The sequence below is a fragment of the Olea europaea genome, chromosome 9, assembly GCF_002742605.1.
Source record: "Olea europaea var. sylvestris chromosome 9, O_europaea_v1, whole genome shotgun sequence".
In the NCBI taxonomy this organism is placed as follows: domain Eukaryota; kingdom Viridiplantae; phylum Streptophyta; class Magnoliopsida; order Lamiales; family Oleaceae; genus Olea; species Olea europaea.
In genome coordinates, this window is record NC_036245.1 from 9,484,922 (window position 1) to 9,501,853 (window position 16,932).

The window sequence follows — 16,932 nt, forward strand, 5'->3', positions numbered from 1 at the left end:
TTGAAGCCTACTACTGAAACTTTTTTCCAGACTCCTTATAAGAAAATTTGTTTCTTCGCTCCCATTTCGCTCCCAGTTCTCTGAATGTATAATTATCTTATGCAAAGGTGAGCAACTTGCCTGATACAGAGAAAAAAGTGGGTTACTTATTGGGTTTATTTCATAACACCGAGGAAAACAAAGTGAAATCAAACTCCAACTGCCTCGATTTTCACAATGTTATCAACCCTGCCCGGGTGTAACAGGTCAAGAATCAAAAAGTTCAAACTAGAGTAGACTCAAAAGCCAAAAACTATATACAGATGGATACAGCACAAAAATTTCATCAACATCAAAACAAAATTTTTATCCATGACAACACATTTAAGGTTCTATGGTATCCTTGGTCTTTGAGGGGCGAAAGAAAGAAGACAAGTTTTGTCTTGGCTCGGATTGAATCCACTCTCTCTATCAAAGCCATAGAGATGAAAATATTCATAAAATTATAACATGATTGATGCCAAGCTAATAGAATTTTTTCTTTTTATTTAGAAAAGTGCAACTGGTCAACCTGGTGGCCTGGTTATTCCATGGTCAGTTAACCAGGTTATATTCCATATTTTTAACATCTGATGCCAGGCTACACCTGTGCAGATTCTCGGTCCCGATCTCGGTGTTCCTAGTTAAAACAGTTTGGTCAGGACAGTTTTCAAAACAATGGATTTTGCGACCACTAGAGCTTGTATGTAATATAGCAGGAAACAAGTGTTTGTTTCAAGGGCAACGCAGTTGGTAACAATATGTACAAGTTATACATACCTTCCACCGGAGGCTATAGTCATCTGCAGGGATGGGAAATGCATAAGTATTACGTAGCAGCTACACAATTCTCCCATTTGCCATAGGTTGAACTAAAGTCACCTCCTCCAAATTTCTGTACAAACTGGCGAAATACTTCACGAGCACAAACATCCCAAGTTTTGGCCATTTCTTTTAGTGAAATGGGCTGTGAATATTTCCGCAGCAATAAACTGAAATTTGACATTGCTTTTGTCCACAGAACTTTCACTTCTTCAGCTTCACTGCAGAATTGATACGCACCATATCAGTTATCATAGTCATTTTTATTATATACACGGCATTGTGAATTATTAAATAAATAATAAAATAGAAATATGTAATTTTATTTCTCACCTACAACCAGGGGGCAATCTTTCCAGTACTACAGGAGAAGAATTAGGATAATCAGCAGTCACAAGCAATTCCACAATCAGGTTGGAAAACTACAAGCCAAAAAGAGCACCCCTGAGTAGATTTTTGGTAATGAGTTCTATAGTAAGAAATCCATAAAGAGTGTGTTACCATTTGCGTTGAAGCATTCAGCATTTTAATATTCCCATTGCATCGAACAGCGTTATATAAGCATCTAATGACTGTTCCATCAGCAGATCCTGCCCAGGAAAAATCTTTCATGTCTACCACATCTACCACTGTTTCAATAAGCTTGTGGTTGATTTCTCTGATTTCTTCCAGTAGCAGATCATTAGACTGTATAAATGCAATAAAAGATGGATAAGAAGAAACCAAAAGGAGATGGGCATCTAATGAAGAGAAGAAATGAAAGAATTTCTTCTCTTGAGGGAGTGTGAGGAGAAACATATTCCTGAATTTTTGCAAAATACCTCTTCTTTTAGTTTCTTTATCCTAAATGTTGCATTAAATTCCACTTCAGATATCTGGCCACCTTCAAAATTAGCACCTCTTGTAAAAGCTGATGTCATATCATCTGCAGATATGGCGCTCAGTGGCCGCTTAATCCTTGTCTTCACGCATGGAAGGTCAAAGTTCCCATGTTCACAAGATCTAGTATCATCTGCCAAGTCCTGGCCAACGTCCCACCTCGATTCACCTTGAAGAAGGCTTCCAGATTTCCTGTCGATTATCCAGGTGGCTGAGTTGATATCCCGTACAGCAGCATGTAATGCTTTTTGTGACATTGTATTGACCTTCAACATGCAAGTGAATCAAATGCAATATGAAATACAAAGAAGTCTAACACCACGTACAGTAAAAAACTATATCGGTCATGGATAATTTTGACGATTATAATTTAACAGTGAACCTTTCTAGCATCAAATGGCTTAACATATCATGATAATGGTAGAGCTATATAACATCTATGCACGACAAGAATCAAAATCTCCTCAAAGTTCCTAAAAGTAAATGATTTATGTAAGCTGGATTATAGTCATTTGACATTTTCTGTTGTTTATCCACATTACAAATGTAGTTGACCTACCCCCTCTCTGCGTCATGTTTATCCCCTCTCTTTTCTGATCTTTCTAGTTATCCTACACAAACCGAATTGGACTCTAAAATCCTAAACCACAGCAGTTAAAAACAATATTATCAACCTTTATTTTCTCCCCATTCTGGAAATATCAAAGCAATAATTGCATAATGACAAAAATAACTAACATGAGTGATAATAAGCAATTCAATATATCCACATTTGCCGGCACAGACATTAATGGAAGTGAAAGTATTCAGAGAGAAATTTTAGGGGAAGAATATTCAACCAACCACTTCAACCAACCGCTGCACTGGGTCGGCTTGACCACGTGACTGTTGATAGTCAAGTGGACATGTAGACTCTGTGAGCAAAGGAGACTTCGGATACTCCAGTGTAACAGAGACAGGGACTTGACTTTCGCTTATGCCTTGTGATTGGAGCAAGGGTGGTTCAATAGGTGCCTGTGTAACTTTGTTCCTCTCTTCAACGGATAATGGACTAAAGCGTATAGGAATCTTCTCTTGATCTGTTGGCACAGAAGATGGAGTTGCTGGAGTAAGAGGAGAAGGAACAGCAGATGGAGAGGCAGTAGATAGCAATGGTATTGTAGATCTGGAAAGTTTTGATGACAAATCCTTCATCTCAATCTGTGTAGAGGAGTGTTGAGAGCTTTGAGGAGAGGCAACCCTCGGCTGCAGCATTGACCAAGGATACTGTTCTAAATGTTGGCCCAATGAGTGATGCTTTCCTAGCATTCTTTGATTCAATTCCGCAAATTGAGCCATCTTCGCATCCTCATTCATTTTTTGTACCATCTGCTGCTTGTTCCTCTCAGTCAGCATCTGTTGCATAGGTTGCTTCAGCTTCTTCTGCATTGGTAAATGTTGGTCCTGTCGATTGTTATACTGAGATACAGTGATTATGGGATTTTGAGAAAGGGGCCTCATGGTAAAATCTAAATTATTGAAGATGTTCCCAGGCAAGTTGCGCATCTGTTGAGTGCTCAAAGTAGTATTGTGCTGAGAAATTCCTACAGAAGAAGGGGGCAACAAGCCCGAAGCTTCATGCTCAAAGCCAATTTGAGAACCCTTATGAGGTAATGACATTCCTTGTTGTGCCTGACTAGGCGAATACTGTTGCCTAGATTTCATCAGACTATGTTGAAAAGAGTTCAATAATGGCGAAGGATCTGACCTTTGCATCCCCGTTGAAGAGCCAACCTGAAACTGGCTTGTACAGCTTCCTTGTAAGTTTAAGTTACCCTGCTGCATGAGTAACTGAGGTACACTCGTAGGTGCATTATTATGGTATGGGTTCACTTGATTGAACTGTAAAATGTTCCCTTTTTGCAGCAGAGATGAGGTTTTTGAAGGATTGCCAGATGCCTTTAGATGTTGATGGTGCTGCAAAGGAACAGGATTCTTGGTCCTAATCCGTTTGAGGTACAATACAATTTCTTTTATAAATTGGTAAACAATCTCTATGCGATGTTGCATAAGTTCAGTTTTTGGCATCTGTAGAAATTTTATTATCTTTAGATATAAAAATTGAATATTTTCAGATCTTGCTGCTGACTCTGCACTGGTTGCCTGCATCAGAGATTCAATAATCTAATATCAGCAGCAACCATTATGAAATGGTCCAGAAAAAAGCCAAATTAGTTGAGGCTGAATGAATAAAAATTATAAATGAGGTGACAAGATTTATAAGAATCTATAAAGCTGATACCTGACGGAATGATTCTGATGCTCTCTGGTACAGTGTAAATACCTCAGAAAAATAAATACTGTTCATCAACTGAATCTGCAGAAAGCGTTACAGATATTTATAAAGTTAGTGAACAAGAGCAAGTACAAGTTCAAACCACGCTTCCTAAGAAAAAAATGGAATCAGCGGTGTGAGGATTTGAATAAAGTAATCTGCAATTTTTCAAATTATTAAAGACCATTTACAGGAAAGAGAATGCAATTAATGAAACATCTCGCAAAATATTGATGATGGATTTGGGAAGGGGGAAGATAGAGAAAGAGAGTCAATACTTGCTAGGGTGAGAGGGGGGGGGGGATGCTCAAAAGAAAATAGAGAGAAAGCTTTATACTGATTACAAATGTGTTGGAAGAGACCATCAGGATTAAACCGACAGGAAATTCTAATATGAGCTTCCATGAAAAGGATCACACATTATCTGGTCATTCTGGCTCATGCGCCACTTGCAATTTGAATGGAGAAAAATAGAAAGTCAAAAGAACCTTGAAAAATATTGAATTTTTATGTGTTTGATTCAAGTATAGCTGATATTCAAATCAACAGGAACAAACAGAAAATTCCTAGCTCGTTTTCACTGTTTTCTGCTGTAAATGATATCCAATTCTTAGCTCCTGTCTTTTTATATATAACCGTTTGAAGATTGTGTATTTTGATTCGCAACAATCTAAAGTGAAGGGCAAAAACAGCTCAGCCACATTGCCACACTTTTCATTTCTATCAAGAAATGTTAAAGAATACAGACTTTTCGCTTCTCTACATCGAGTGGTAAAATTTACTCAGATTGTTACAAGAACTAGTGATTATTATATAGGACTAAACTATTTTCTAAATTCTTCCATCCTCAGGAGGAGAGAGGATAACTATTCACATAAAATACTGAACGAAAAAAGATCGACATGGCAATCCTCATAATAACAAGGCTAGAGAGATGCATCAGATGGTGAGGAAGATGAAAAAATAGACGTTCTTTATAGAAAGTTGATTTCAATGGTTAGAAAGTTACCCGCTTGAAGACTGGATCAACCCAATCAGAGGAATTTTTCAACTTGAATTGGGAGGTGGATTCTATTACTGTTTTAAAAAAAGAATATTGCAAACATTAGACAGATCCATTTTAAAGAAAAAGCTATGAAGTGTATAGCTTTTTACTCACACATCATTCAATATTAACTGCCAAAATATTGTTAAAAGAAAGGAACTAGATTGGGAAATATTAAAACACAAACCCAAAAAGAAGTTCAGTTGTTATGTAACTGTGCTCATGACCAAATTAAACTAATTTATTCTAAGTAGAGTTGACAAGCAACATATGTCAAAGAATCTTGTGGATTTTCAAAATCATGAGACTGATCATTATAATTTATTTGCAGGTGAAAAATAAATTTCCGTAATATATTTCCTACTTATGATTCAAATTTCTTTAAGAGATAATAAATTCACATGCAACCCACATTCGTTGTCATAGATAACCATTGATAAGATTTGAACGAACAATTGCTCTCCCGACAGTGTGTTTGAAAAGGAGGAAACAAAAACAAAAACAAAGCAAAACGAACTTAACTTCATGGCTCTTCTGTTTTCTTTGTTAATGTAACTTGCTATTCATTTAGAAGTTTTCAATGTACCTTGCAAAAGCCCAAGAAATGCAGTTTGTAATTGTTCTACCGGCTTCTGCTGATCAACTAGCATAGGATTTGGTGGTACACCATTAGTCCCTGCATCACTCAGTGTTTCCAATGAGTGCCACATCTGCATAGGTTTAGATATCTGCTGCAAACTTTTCTCTGATGTCATTTGACCTTGATGCTTAAGGACATTGAATTGTTCATGATGCTTCATTGTTGAAGAATCTAAATGATATCCATTCTTTTGCTGTTGTTTCTGCAAAACAAAACCAGTATTCTGTTTCTGCTGGAGAAATGATAAATTACGTAACCGTGTTAAATTCTAAATCAAACTGGACTGAGGGGAGACACAAGATTCATTTGTCCCAGTCATACATAGAATGACTCCACCCCACTGATGATGCAGAAGAAGAGGTACCTGTACAGGCTGCTGCTGTTGATAGATATTGAATTGTGCAGACAACGGCTGAATATTTGGTCTCTGTGCATTCTTATTATTCAATTGGTCCTGCAACTGCTGGTGCTGGTGTGATTGCGAGATAATATTACATGAAGTCTGAGTCTGAGAAAATTCTGTATATATGCTGGGAAAAGTACTTCGTTGCAGACTATGTGCTAGTGAATTAATTGATTTATCTGTACATAAAGGCAATTAAAGTTAAATTCATTTAAGGTTTTATTTGATTGCGCAACTTACCTCAAAGCAGCAACAATGCTTTGGTGTTTCAACTGTAAATATAAAGGTTAAAAAAAAAGAAAAAAAAGAAGAAGAAGCTATATTAAGATGTGAAACTCGAAAATGATTCTATAACTGAAGAACAGGGCTGTTACATAATAGGACTTTGTTTTATTTTCATGGAAATTCACATTATAAACAATATATTGCAAAAGATATTCTGCACTTTCCAAACTGTTTTGCATGAAGGGCTATCCTCTGTATCATGAAGAAATTCTATCCATCATATGATTTGAGAATGTTTAATCACAAGTTGTTATGGCAGAACCAGGTTCTTCTATAAAATCTCCTGTTTCATGGCTTCACTAATGAAGGAACCAACCAAATTGTGACCTGGAGAAACTTTAGGAAAAAAATAATATGAATACAAGATGATTAGCACGCCATATTGAATGAAAGTTAATACCCTGTTGGAATCGCTATTATGAACCAAAGACTATTTTTGTAGATCAAATGTATTCTTATTACTTCGGTAAACTGTACCACCATAGAAAGTTAAGCAGAAAAGTATTTATAACATGCTCACATATCAGTTTCTTAATGATATTCTCTTTTGTGTTTGTACAATTGGCTACAAAATTTCTTAAAAATTTGTTTGTTCTTGTTGATTGTAATGTTCCCCTTCACATTTATATCTCTATCCTTCTTTCATTGACACCATAGAAGTTAAAGAGAAGTGCATTCTTAATGGACTCAAATGATCTATTACTACTCTTTATAGTATGTTGAATACTCCGAGAGAAATTTTGGCATCTATACCAGTGCAGCTGTTAAGAGTTTTAGGTTGGCGACACGGACTTTACAATAAAAAGTATAAAAATAGGCTCTTCATTATTTTATACATAAAAAACTCATCACCAAAGCTAAACAGTATTGTTTTGTTCAGTGCCAATTATTTAAGGAAGTGAAATTTCATTCATGCCTATAGTATAATTTAAATCCCTGGCAAGACTGGGACCAAAGTGAAGATCATAATGTGCAGGATTATGATTATCTCCATAAGAAACACTTCATTATTTATCTTCATCGGCCATAGCTTTTAGTGTTACCTGAAGCAGAGTCCATAGGCTTCCAGTTCTGGCTGACGGGGGGCACAATATCTGACTGCCAAAAGGAAATGTAAACCAAGATATGAACAATGCTAAAAATGTTGAAAAGTTGTGGTAATTAAAAACATAAAAATGAAGCAGTTATAAAGGGAGAATTTTGCCTTCCTATGCCATGTACAAAGTTCAGTGATGCATGGTACTCCAATTATTATTCAAATTGGAATGAAAAACATAGCCAATGATCAAATACGTAGAGAAAATTATGAAAAAAATTTCTTTGATAAGAAAATAAGACTAAAAAAAGTTTGATAATACCGCTAAATATCACTTCATCACACAAAGGATCACAAGTTTGACATTTCATGGTCATAAAAGTTTTACTTAAACAGAAGTTTTGTGATTCAGATATCACTCTCATCTATAATTATTACGCAACATATAAAAGATTACCTCGACTTCAATTAAGAAAGAAAATATGAAATTTCCGAAGGAGCTTAATGAAGTACATAATTTCATATGCAAAATTTTCTTTTACCATGTCTTCTCCCATCAAATTACATCACAAGGCATAACTGTATTCCTCATGTATCCCCTTTGTAATGAAGTTCCTTCCATTCACTAATCCCCAAATACTGTCCACTAAAAAAGTGAATATGTCTTTTTCTCACATCATTTTGAAGATATAATATATACTCTTTATTCAAACAACATTTACCCTGTAAGTATTTCATAATGTCAAGGTTATGTTAAAATATCTTTGGAGGATCTTAATGGTAGCTTAATATTTTATGAACGTCCTGCACTTGTCTAGAAATTCAAGACACTTTTACCAAATCAAGGTGTCCTAAAATATTTTATGCACAATTCTGCAAAAAAGATAATCTGATGTGACAACCAGCAACCTGGAAACTTTTAGAAGATTTCTTATTGCATGAAGTGTGGACATTCTAAAGTACAGAGCTCTTTCCTTTCCAGCTTCTGAAGTCGTATTTCATCAAGTTAATTAGAAGGACAAAAACTACAAACTAAGGATTCTTTCCAATAAATTTGGGGTCGCCTACATGAATCCTTATTAAGACAGATTGCATCATAGTTTTCAAACCGGAAATGTCTCTAAGTACTTTGTACGGGCAAAGGGAGCAGACATCTCTCCCCATCCAAAATACTACCGTCTTCTGAAATATATGGGTGTGCTTATTATCCTGTAAAAACGTCCATAATAGTTGTACCTTCTCTGTGGTTAAAATCAGCTAATTAATAATTTAAAATTTGCTTGATGCTTGCTTATGATCCTCCTTGATAGTTTTACCTTCTCCATAGTTAAAAACAACTAATTCATAGTTCAAAAATTTCCCTAATACTTGGGCCCTATCTAGTTGAAAACACATTCCTCAGTGACCGTAGGTGGAAAAGATCAATTTCACTCATATCCTTTTTCATGAGAGTTCATCACATAAATTGATGATAAGAAAATTTATATTGCATCTACACCAAAAGAACCTTAAATAAATACATTAGAAGACAGCAAGGGCAATGCTATGCACTGACTGAGAACACCAAAATAACTAAAGAACTGATAGAGAAAACGAGGCACCTGGGTTTCAGCAACTAGATACTTCTCCAAGTTCACTGACTTATTCTCTTGATTTAGATTATTTACATTAGATGATGACCCACGCACCCCCTCTTTCTCCATTCTGCACATGATAATGAGATGTTCTAAGTCCTTATCATTATATTCCATCCATCAGCTCAAACAGAACAAACCAAAATATCAAAAAGGAAAGAGAAAAAAATCAGAATTCAAGATCTTCACGTTTAGATGAGATACTAAGATCGTTGATTTTGCTAAAATTCTATATGGTGAAAATGAAAATGCATTCGCAAAGGGCATCCTAAAAATACATTGAAAGAAAAATGAACATCAATAAACATATACTGAATCTATTAGGAACTGCCCATACTTTCGGTTGGGAACTTAAAGCATACAGAATACAGTAATTATACATGCCACTTTGACCAAGAAGCAACTACAGAAAAGGCGTATACATTCTCCTGAGCTATGTAATATCTTGGAAATACGAGAAGAAAATTTGAAGAATAAAAAAGACTTATTGGTAAAAATGAAAAATAGTATAAGAGCAATAGCCACTGAGAACTTCCTCAACCACCACTTTATTTTTTTATTATTATGAAAAATAATTACCAAATTATTTGTCTGTATGGACAATAAATTCCTTTAAATATAAGGCTTCTAATTCTTGAAGGGCTGCATGAAGGACAGAAAGAATGATGAGTAAAAGAGTTGCTGGGTTTCTGTGATATGATTCTAAGAGGAACTTCAAGTTGACACTCTTTCCCAGAGAAATTATCTTTCTTATTATGCTGACAGTGAAAGGTTCATACATTCGATAACCAACTCTAAGGTCAATAACTTATCTGAAAGCATAGGTTGAGAAGATATAGCGGTAGTTGAGAGTAAATACTACTTCAAGATCCCGAACCTTGGGCATTTGAGTGAGCAGAATTCTTTTCTGAAAACCCATTAGCTATGTAGACTCAAGAATAGTATTTTCACCTCCTATAGTGGTCACTGGTAAATTACCCTCTTCGTATCTTAAATTTTACATCTTTATATGGATGAAACGAACTTTTATCGCTTAACATCCAAATTGTCTTATGTGTACCATGTAAGAATTCTTACATGGACTAAGTCATTTAAGATCGACGACATATGTCATGCAAAAATATGATCAAATCAGCTAAAAATTGGACTGTGAAGCTCAATAAATTAATTATCAGTCGCTATTTTGTATAGAAAGACCTCATATACACAAGACTGTCCAATTTCAGAAAATATTTTAAGTGTTGTTTATTCGGTAAACCATTGTCACTTTATTTAAACAGATTCACATCATAAACTATACAAATTTGTTTTTGTGCTGATAGTGCCATATCATTTCACTTTTATCAGAAGTGAAATGGACATAACTTGTTGGTGGGGAGGAGTGACTCCATGCTTGATATCTACTTTTCTCCTAAACATACATATCTACTTTTCTCCTCAGAGAAGATAGATCTTCAACGTTCTAACAAAAAGTTGTAGTATGAATTTGATGCTGACAATTTGAAAGGCATCTACAAATAAGGCCGGCTGGCCAAATCTCTTTGTTTGTATGTTTAGTTGCATAACTACTACAACTAATCTTGATGAACAGAGAACTGAGCTACGCTTTGGCAAAGATCCTCTAGCACTCGTGGCAAGTACATATCAATTGGTGCATTGCAATTATCTACTTCTTAAATAAGAAATAGATGAATAGTTTGATATCAACCAGCAATTGCAGCAACCATACTGTCTGGTATGAAATAATAATGGAACCAAAATAAATCAGAATATAAAATACATTTGGTAAATCCACAAAAGAACACTTTCAAAAAATCCATGGCCTACCACAACAAAACAGATTAGTCCATAATTTGTTGTTCAGCTAAAAGTCAGCTACCCAACTTCGTCAAAATACCGGGAAGGAAAAATACTATAGACGTGAATCCTAAAATTGGATGGGATTAAAAAAAATTAGAAAAACTTATTATTTACTTTGTTCCAGCCTAGAGTAGAGGCACCTAATTAAAAATCAACAAAAGACAAGGAATACAAAAGACAAACATGAAATAAAAGCGTATGCAAATTAACCATAAACCAGGCTAGATTAACTTTTCGTATTATTTACATTACTGGACAAGTCAGAGCATAAATAAAAATTTTAAGCAACATAAAATCCTAATTTTGTAAAAACAGTAATAAGTAAAAAAGAGAACTAAAAAGAAATCCAATGCACAATCCTAAGCTGATGAAGTTCAAAAAGATCTATGATTGGGCAAGATTTAGTGTAAAATTTGGTGCAAAATGGTGCAAAATTTGGTGCAGCACTGGAGATGGCCTTAATAACTTCATCGCCTTTGTGTTTTTACACTCTGTAGGAACATACGATCAAACAATTATATTTCTTATGCAAGATCCAAGCATATAAATTTATTACATCAGCAATATTTATGCATGCAAAGATGCACGACTCCGAATCAGCATCAAATGAATTAAAATTCCTCAAGAAAAAGAATTTCACACTTCATAGTCTATAATGCCTTGTGCAAGATGGACCGCTGTTAAGCATATCTCAAGATGAACCTTCCGAAATGGGAATTTTCCCCCATGTCGGGGTATCATTCAATAAAATACTGGATTTAAACTAATTTGCTACAAATAAATCAAGAAGAAATAATCAAAAAATTAAAAAAGATTTATGCGGGAAATAAGTTAATTTAATTTGTAAGTTAATTCGAATCAAGAAGACAAGAGACTAATGCAACAAATGATGCTATTCTAGAGATTAGCACCAAAATTAAGAAGAATCAATTTTTTATAAAGAGAAGATTATGCATGGATGATATATATTTTGTGTACAGATTTATATTTTACAATTCAGATCAAATTAATCAAGAAGAATTTCTCAAATAAAAGTATGCATGCAACGTTAATACACTTGGAACCAACATCAAATCAAGCAAAATTACCCAATATCGGTGGCACCCATGGCATCATCGGGCAAGTATTCCATCAAATAGTCGATGTTGAAGCTCGGTTCAATTTCATTTGCATTTCCTTTCCCTTCTGCCATCGGTGTGAAACTTATTCAAGAAATCCTCCCAATATGTTTGAAAAGAATTCAAGAATTGAAGGTGAAAGATGGAAATGAACCCCTAAAAAATACAAAGGCGATTATATCTAGATTAAAAATAAAGAAATTGAAATTGCAAAATGAAAAGCCGAGTGATCTCGGCTTGATTATGTCTTTAATCTATAATATATACACACACTTATATATGTGCATTTATGCAGTTTGTCTGTGAGTTTAGTGCATTAAATCCGAATGTCTATGGGTTTTTGAGTGCGTAATTCCTGTGAGAGAGAGGAGAGGAGAAGGGAAGAGAGAGAGAGAGAGAGAGAGAGAGAGAGAGAGAATTATATATGTGCATTTATGCAGTTTGTCTGTGAGTTTAGTGCATTAAATCCGAATGTCTATGGGTTTTTGAGTGCGTAATTCCTGTGAGAGAGAGAGAGAGAGAGAGAGACGACGACGACGGTTTCGAAGAGGCAATTTTGAGCGTCGGAGACGTTATGTCATGGAATTCTTAACGTTTATAGAATAGAAATGAAAACCTCTCATGCTCTCAGCCACCCCATTCCCTTTTTTCTTCAAATTTTGTTTAGGAATATCAATATTACCAACGAATAATTTTGTTGATTAAACTTTTATCAACGGACAATACATTTATAACTATCATCGAGTCTCGAAATAACAATGTACTTTCGTCGATCATTGTTCGTTGATGAACACCATTAACAACGAATATCGAGGCTTCATAAGGCTAAAGAGAGCCAAAAAATGATCTTTCGTATATAATCTTGCATAATCTCGAATGTTATTAGTTGACGAGAAAAATTCGTCCCCTAGTCAACGATTTTTTCGTAGTGAATTAAGTGCATGTTTGAGAAACATTACAATTATTTAATGGTCAAATTTAAACATCAATTTTAATAACATATCTTGTTGAATCTATAATTATTATCTATTTATCTATGTTAATTTTTTTTTATTTTTAAATTTTAGTAACTTATAATTTTATTCCAACAAGCAATAGTTAATTTAGAATTATTCAAACCAAATTAATTTTGACCTTATAATTTATTTTTGATATATGAAATAATCAGCCTTAGAATATATTTTATTGTCTATTTAACTAATAGTCTAGTGACAGTTTCGCAATTTACAATAAAATCGTTTCACTTAAAGAAATGGATCAAATCATCCTGTGTCTTCATTTTCTCACTCAACCCCAATCTTTTTACATGATTGTTAGCATCCTCTAAATTGGAATATGACAATTAAATCTAACAAAAGGGAAAATATAAATCAGGAAAAAAGAAAAAAAAGGGGACGAATGGATTTTTTCTAGCTAAAACATGAGTTGTCCAAGATGAGATCTGCTATTCAATTTTGCTGTCTAAATGACTGTCCATCCAACAAATCATTGACATGTCATCAATTTGATTGGTTACTGATAAAGTTAATGAAGATAAATTTGAGATGAAATATTAATTATTGATGACATGTCAATAATTTATTAAATGAATAGCCATTCAGACAGCAAATCTCGAACGGAACGATATTCAAGGCGAAAAAAGTGAATTTCACTAGTATTGTAACAATATTTGACTAGTATTTGTGAACAAGCATTTCTATTAAATTACCTGTAATAAAAGTGAATCAGAATTAAGGTATTTCTTCTTTCATATTCATAACTTGAATAAGTTATTAGAATAAAACTTAAACGACAATTTAAAAGGCTTAAAAATAATAAAAATTGTTCTACGAGTATACTATTGGACGACAAAACTAAACGTTAACAGTTACAGAAAAATGTAAAATTTTGCCATTAGCAATAATCGATACCATATACTCATTCATGACATTATGTAATTTAGACGTTAGAGTTTTTGGATGTCACACCATATCATAATGATCGAGCTAGCTAGCTAGCTAGTCAAATTTATTTACTGTTATACATATTTTTATTATTATTATTGACATGAAGTTGAATAGAGATTAGACAAGACATCATCATGTGTAAATTTAATATGTATAGCTTCAAAGCCCCTCGAGACATAGCCTAGTGGTGCAAAGGATAGGAGTGAGATTATCTCACGCCTTGCTGGTAGTCGCAGTGTGAGGGTTCGATTCCTGAGACACGAAAATGGACTTCTTGTAGGCGCAGTGTACAGGCAGCTCTTGTTCCTTGACTTGTTGGGGCACATCCCGTGATTTACCTTCCTCACAAAGTTCTAGGGGCGAGGCGGTGGGGCCCTCAAGATTGATGTTCAACCTTTTTTTTTTTCTTTTTTTTTAAATATGTATAGCTTCAAATGGTGGAAATTTGGTGAAGAATTACTTAATATTGTATCAATTTCATTTATATTCTAAGTCAACCTTAAAATTTGGGAAGTAACGTATGCATGTCTTTTATTTTCTTTGAAAAAGGAAAATCCATAAAAGATTACAGGAATAAGTTATAAAAAAATTATGAAAATTGATATAATAAATAATTTTTTACAGAAATAGAAATTATATTATTTTGATGAATTTATTAATGAACGTTGACCACCTCGAAAACTTAAGCAACTTTTGTCTAATAAATCGGGTTGTGGCGTTAATTAAGAATTCTTTTTCCCTTGATTTTGAGAAAATAGCGTAATTAAAAGTGTAAATATTCTTAAATCGAAACTGCAAGTGAATATAGTTTAAATTCAAACGATATCTATATCTAGACCCCCATATGAACATACATGCCTATGTCTAAAATAAGTCAAACTTATTTTGTCAACTTTCAAACTTACCTTTTATTTTACTAATCAACCTTACTTTTCTAGAAGTTAATTTAATTTTCAGAAAATTAAGTAAATTCAATGCACAACTAGACACCGTTTCACAATAATAATAATAAAGTAGAAACATGTAAGTCAAGAGTTGAGATTTGCTGTCTAAAATTTGCGGTACCAATAAATGATTGACACATCATTTTATATTAAAGTGTCACTTATTTATTTTAAGCATAAGTGGCATTGAGAAAAAGTTAAATATGTTCATTTAAGATGATGTGCCAATCATTCATTGGATGGACAACAAATTTTGGACATCAGAACTAAGTCAATTGTGTAATTCATTGTCTCGTGAATTCATTTTTCTGAGAAGGAATGAAGGGATAGCAAATTAAGCATATGGATTAACTGAGACATGATATAGAAGTTATATATTACGAGGACATGAACTTAAGACAAACCAGACATCAAACATAACACAAATCCTAAACCTAGTTTTTGACGGAACTAAAATCAGTAGTTAACGAACAGAAACTCGAGACATAAATCTAGGCTCTCTTCAATCAAAATGATGAAATTAAAGCCTGAGAGTTAAATCGAGGCCTGAGTCGTCTTCAACACCCTGAGTCTCTCGACCATTCACCTGCACATTGCTGCTTTCTCCCAGAAAGTTCATGTTGGGAACAGGCCAAGAAGTCGAAAAACGAAAGCCTGGAGGGCGATTTTCAAGGCACGAAGAGCCAGGTCGTGCCATAAACTGGGTAACATTTCCAGGCACAGGCCTCGGCAATCCAGGGTAACCTTTGTTAATCCCTGGGAGGGGACGAGGCATCATTCTATGGTGCACGGTCATGTTCATCATTGCCCTGTTGAAAAATGCCTGAGACCTGTTGAACAAAGAACCAGTGAAATTATTACGAGGCAGGTATCCGGAGTTAGCCATCTGCCATTCCTTGATATTTTTTTCAATGGTGCGTTCGAGAGTGTGTGCATTCTGGTGCCCGCCTAAAGCTTGCTTGTTTGAGAACTTCTTGTTACAGTACTTGCAGCCATACTCATGCTCCTCTTCCTCATCCACAGGTGGAGGCGGATGTGGATTCTTCGATGACCCTGGCAGCCTTGGAGGAAAACTTGCCGTAACGGAATCTAACAAGATCGACTGGCGATTATTCCCCCCTTCGTTGGATTGGCTCTGATCAAGGATTTCTTTGGAAGTTAAAGCCTCTTCTTGAACTTCATTGCGAGGAGACTCTTCCGACATGTCTGTGCTAGTAACACTGGCACTGGAAGAACAGTTATTGAAGCCAAGTAATTGGTTCTGAAGAGCCATTGAGAGCTGGATTATATAGGGAAGAATTGGATTGCAAATTTTGTTGCAGAAATGAAAAATCAGATTGCCTTCGGCTAAGATGGTAAGAAACTAATCGAACGTAATCAAATTTTCCTAATAAAATCTGACTACAATTAATCTTATGCTTTTTTCTTAATTCCCTTCTTTACTTTAGGTTGAATCCCCAAGAAAGTTGAATTATTAGTTGCAGATTGCCAATGACTTTGAGGAATTCTGCATTCAAGTTTATTAAATCCAAAACAAAACTCATAAATATTTTTTTTCAAAGTTATGTTGTAATAAATGACATCTGTTACATGTGGTAAATGGCAATATCTCAATTGTAGATATTTCAAATTTCCTTCAATTAAAAGAATAGTCACTGTAATTCCAAGTTGATTAAGTGTAACATTTATAGTTTTCTTTTTTCTTTTTCTTTTGACTGCTGCAACATTTACAGTTTAAATGAATATTATTTGAAAGGGAGACCAAGCCAGAGATTAAGATTATAACTTGATGCATACATCAATACATATTATTTTTGAAGGTTTATTTCAATAAAGTGTGCACTTCAAAACAAACTCTATAGTCTATATCCATAAGATATTTGTATCTTTCTGTCTCGATGTATGAAAGGTTTAAACACCGTTTGGTAACAATTTTTCACCCCCAAAAATTAATTTTTTTACTGTAATTTCACAATTTCAGCTGTATT

At 34.4% G+C, this 16,932-nt stretch overlaps 3 protein-coding genes across 3 annotated transcripts; all 3 read right to left on the reverse strand.

Moving 5' to 3' along the window:
* Positions 1-847: 847 nt before the first annotated feature.
* Positions 848-3,867, reverse strand: LOC111399922 (mediator of RNA polymerase II transcription subunit 15a-like). Its single transcript, XM_023027406.1, has 5 exons — positions 2,563-3,867; positions 1,662-1,985; positions 1,342-1,527; positions 1,174-1,262; positions 848-1,061 (listed from the first exon to the last, which is right to left on the reverse strand). Exons 1-5 carry the CDS (start codon positions 3,865-3,867, stop codon positions 848-850), a joined length of 2,118 nt encoding a protein of 705 aa, XP_022883174.1.
* A 1,774-nt stretch (positions 3,868-5,641) lies between these two features.
* LOC111399923 lies at positions 5,642-12,254 on the reverse strand. The gene is made up of 5 exons (XM_023027407.1): positions 12,025-12,254; positions 9,044-9,146; positions 7,450-7,504; positions 6,083-6,300; positions 5,642-5,920 (listed from the first exon to the last, which is right to left on the reverse strand). The coding sequence occupies exons 1-5, from the start codon at positions 12,126-12,128 to the stop codon at positions 5,642-5,644; spliced, it is 759 nt and encodes a 252-aa protein (XP_022883175.1). The 5' UTR covers positions 12,129-12,254.
* Positions 12,255-15,464: 3,210 nt separating this feature from the next.
* LOC111399924 (zinc finger protein 4-like) lies at positions 15,465-16,217 on the reverse strand. The gene has a single exon (XM_023027408.1). The coding sequence runs from the start codon at positions 16,215-16,217 to the stop codon at positions 15,465-15,467; it is 753 nt and encodes a 250-aa protein (XP_022883176.1).
* Between the last annotated feature and the right edge of the window lie 715 nt (positions 16,218-16,932).

Coding starts and splice junctions, on each gene's coding strand:
- LOC111399922 (XM_023027406.1), bottom strand. CDS start 3,867: ATGCAGGCAACCAGTGCAGAGTCAGCAGCAAGATCTGAAAATATTCAA. Junction 1,986..2,562: donor TGCAGCGGTTGGTTGAAGTG/GTTGGTTGAATA, acceptor TGCATGTTGAAG/GTCAATACAATGTCACAAAA. Junction 1,528..1,661: donor TAAAGAAACTAAAAGAAGAG/GTATTTTGCAAA, acceptor GCATTTATACAG/TCTAATGATCTGCTACTGGA.
- LOC111399923 (XM_023027407.1), bottom strand. CDS start 12,128: ATGGCAGAAGGGAAAGGAAATGCAAATGAAATTGAACCGAGCTTCAAC. Junction 6,301..7,449: donor GCCTATGGACTCTGCTTCAG/GTAACACTAAAA, acceptor CTTTATGTACAG/ATAAATCAATTAATTCACTA. Junction 5,921..6,082: donor AACAGCAGCAGCCTGTACAG/GTACCTCTTCTT, acceptor TTTGTTTTGCAG/AAACAACAGCAAAAGAATGG.
- LOC111399924 (XM_023027408.1), bottom strand. CDS start 16,217: ATGGCTCTTCAGAACCAATTACTTGGCTTCAATAACTGTTCTTCCAGT.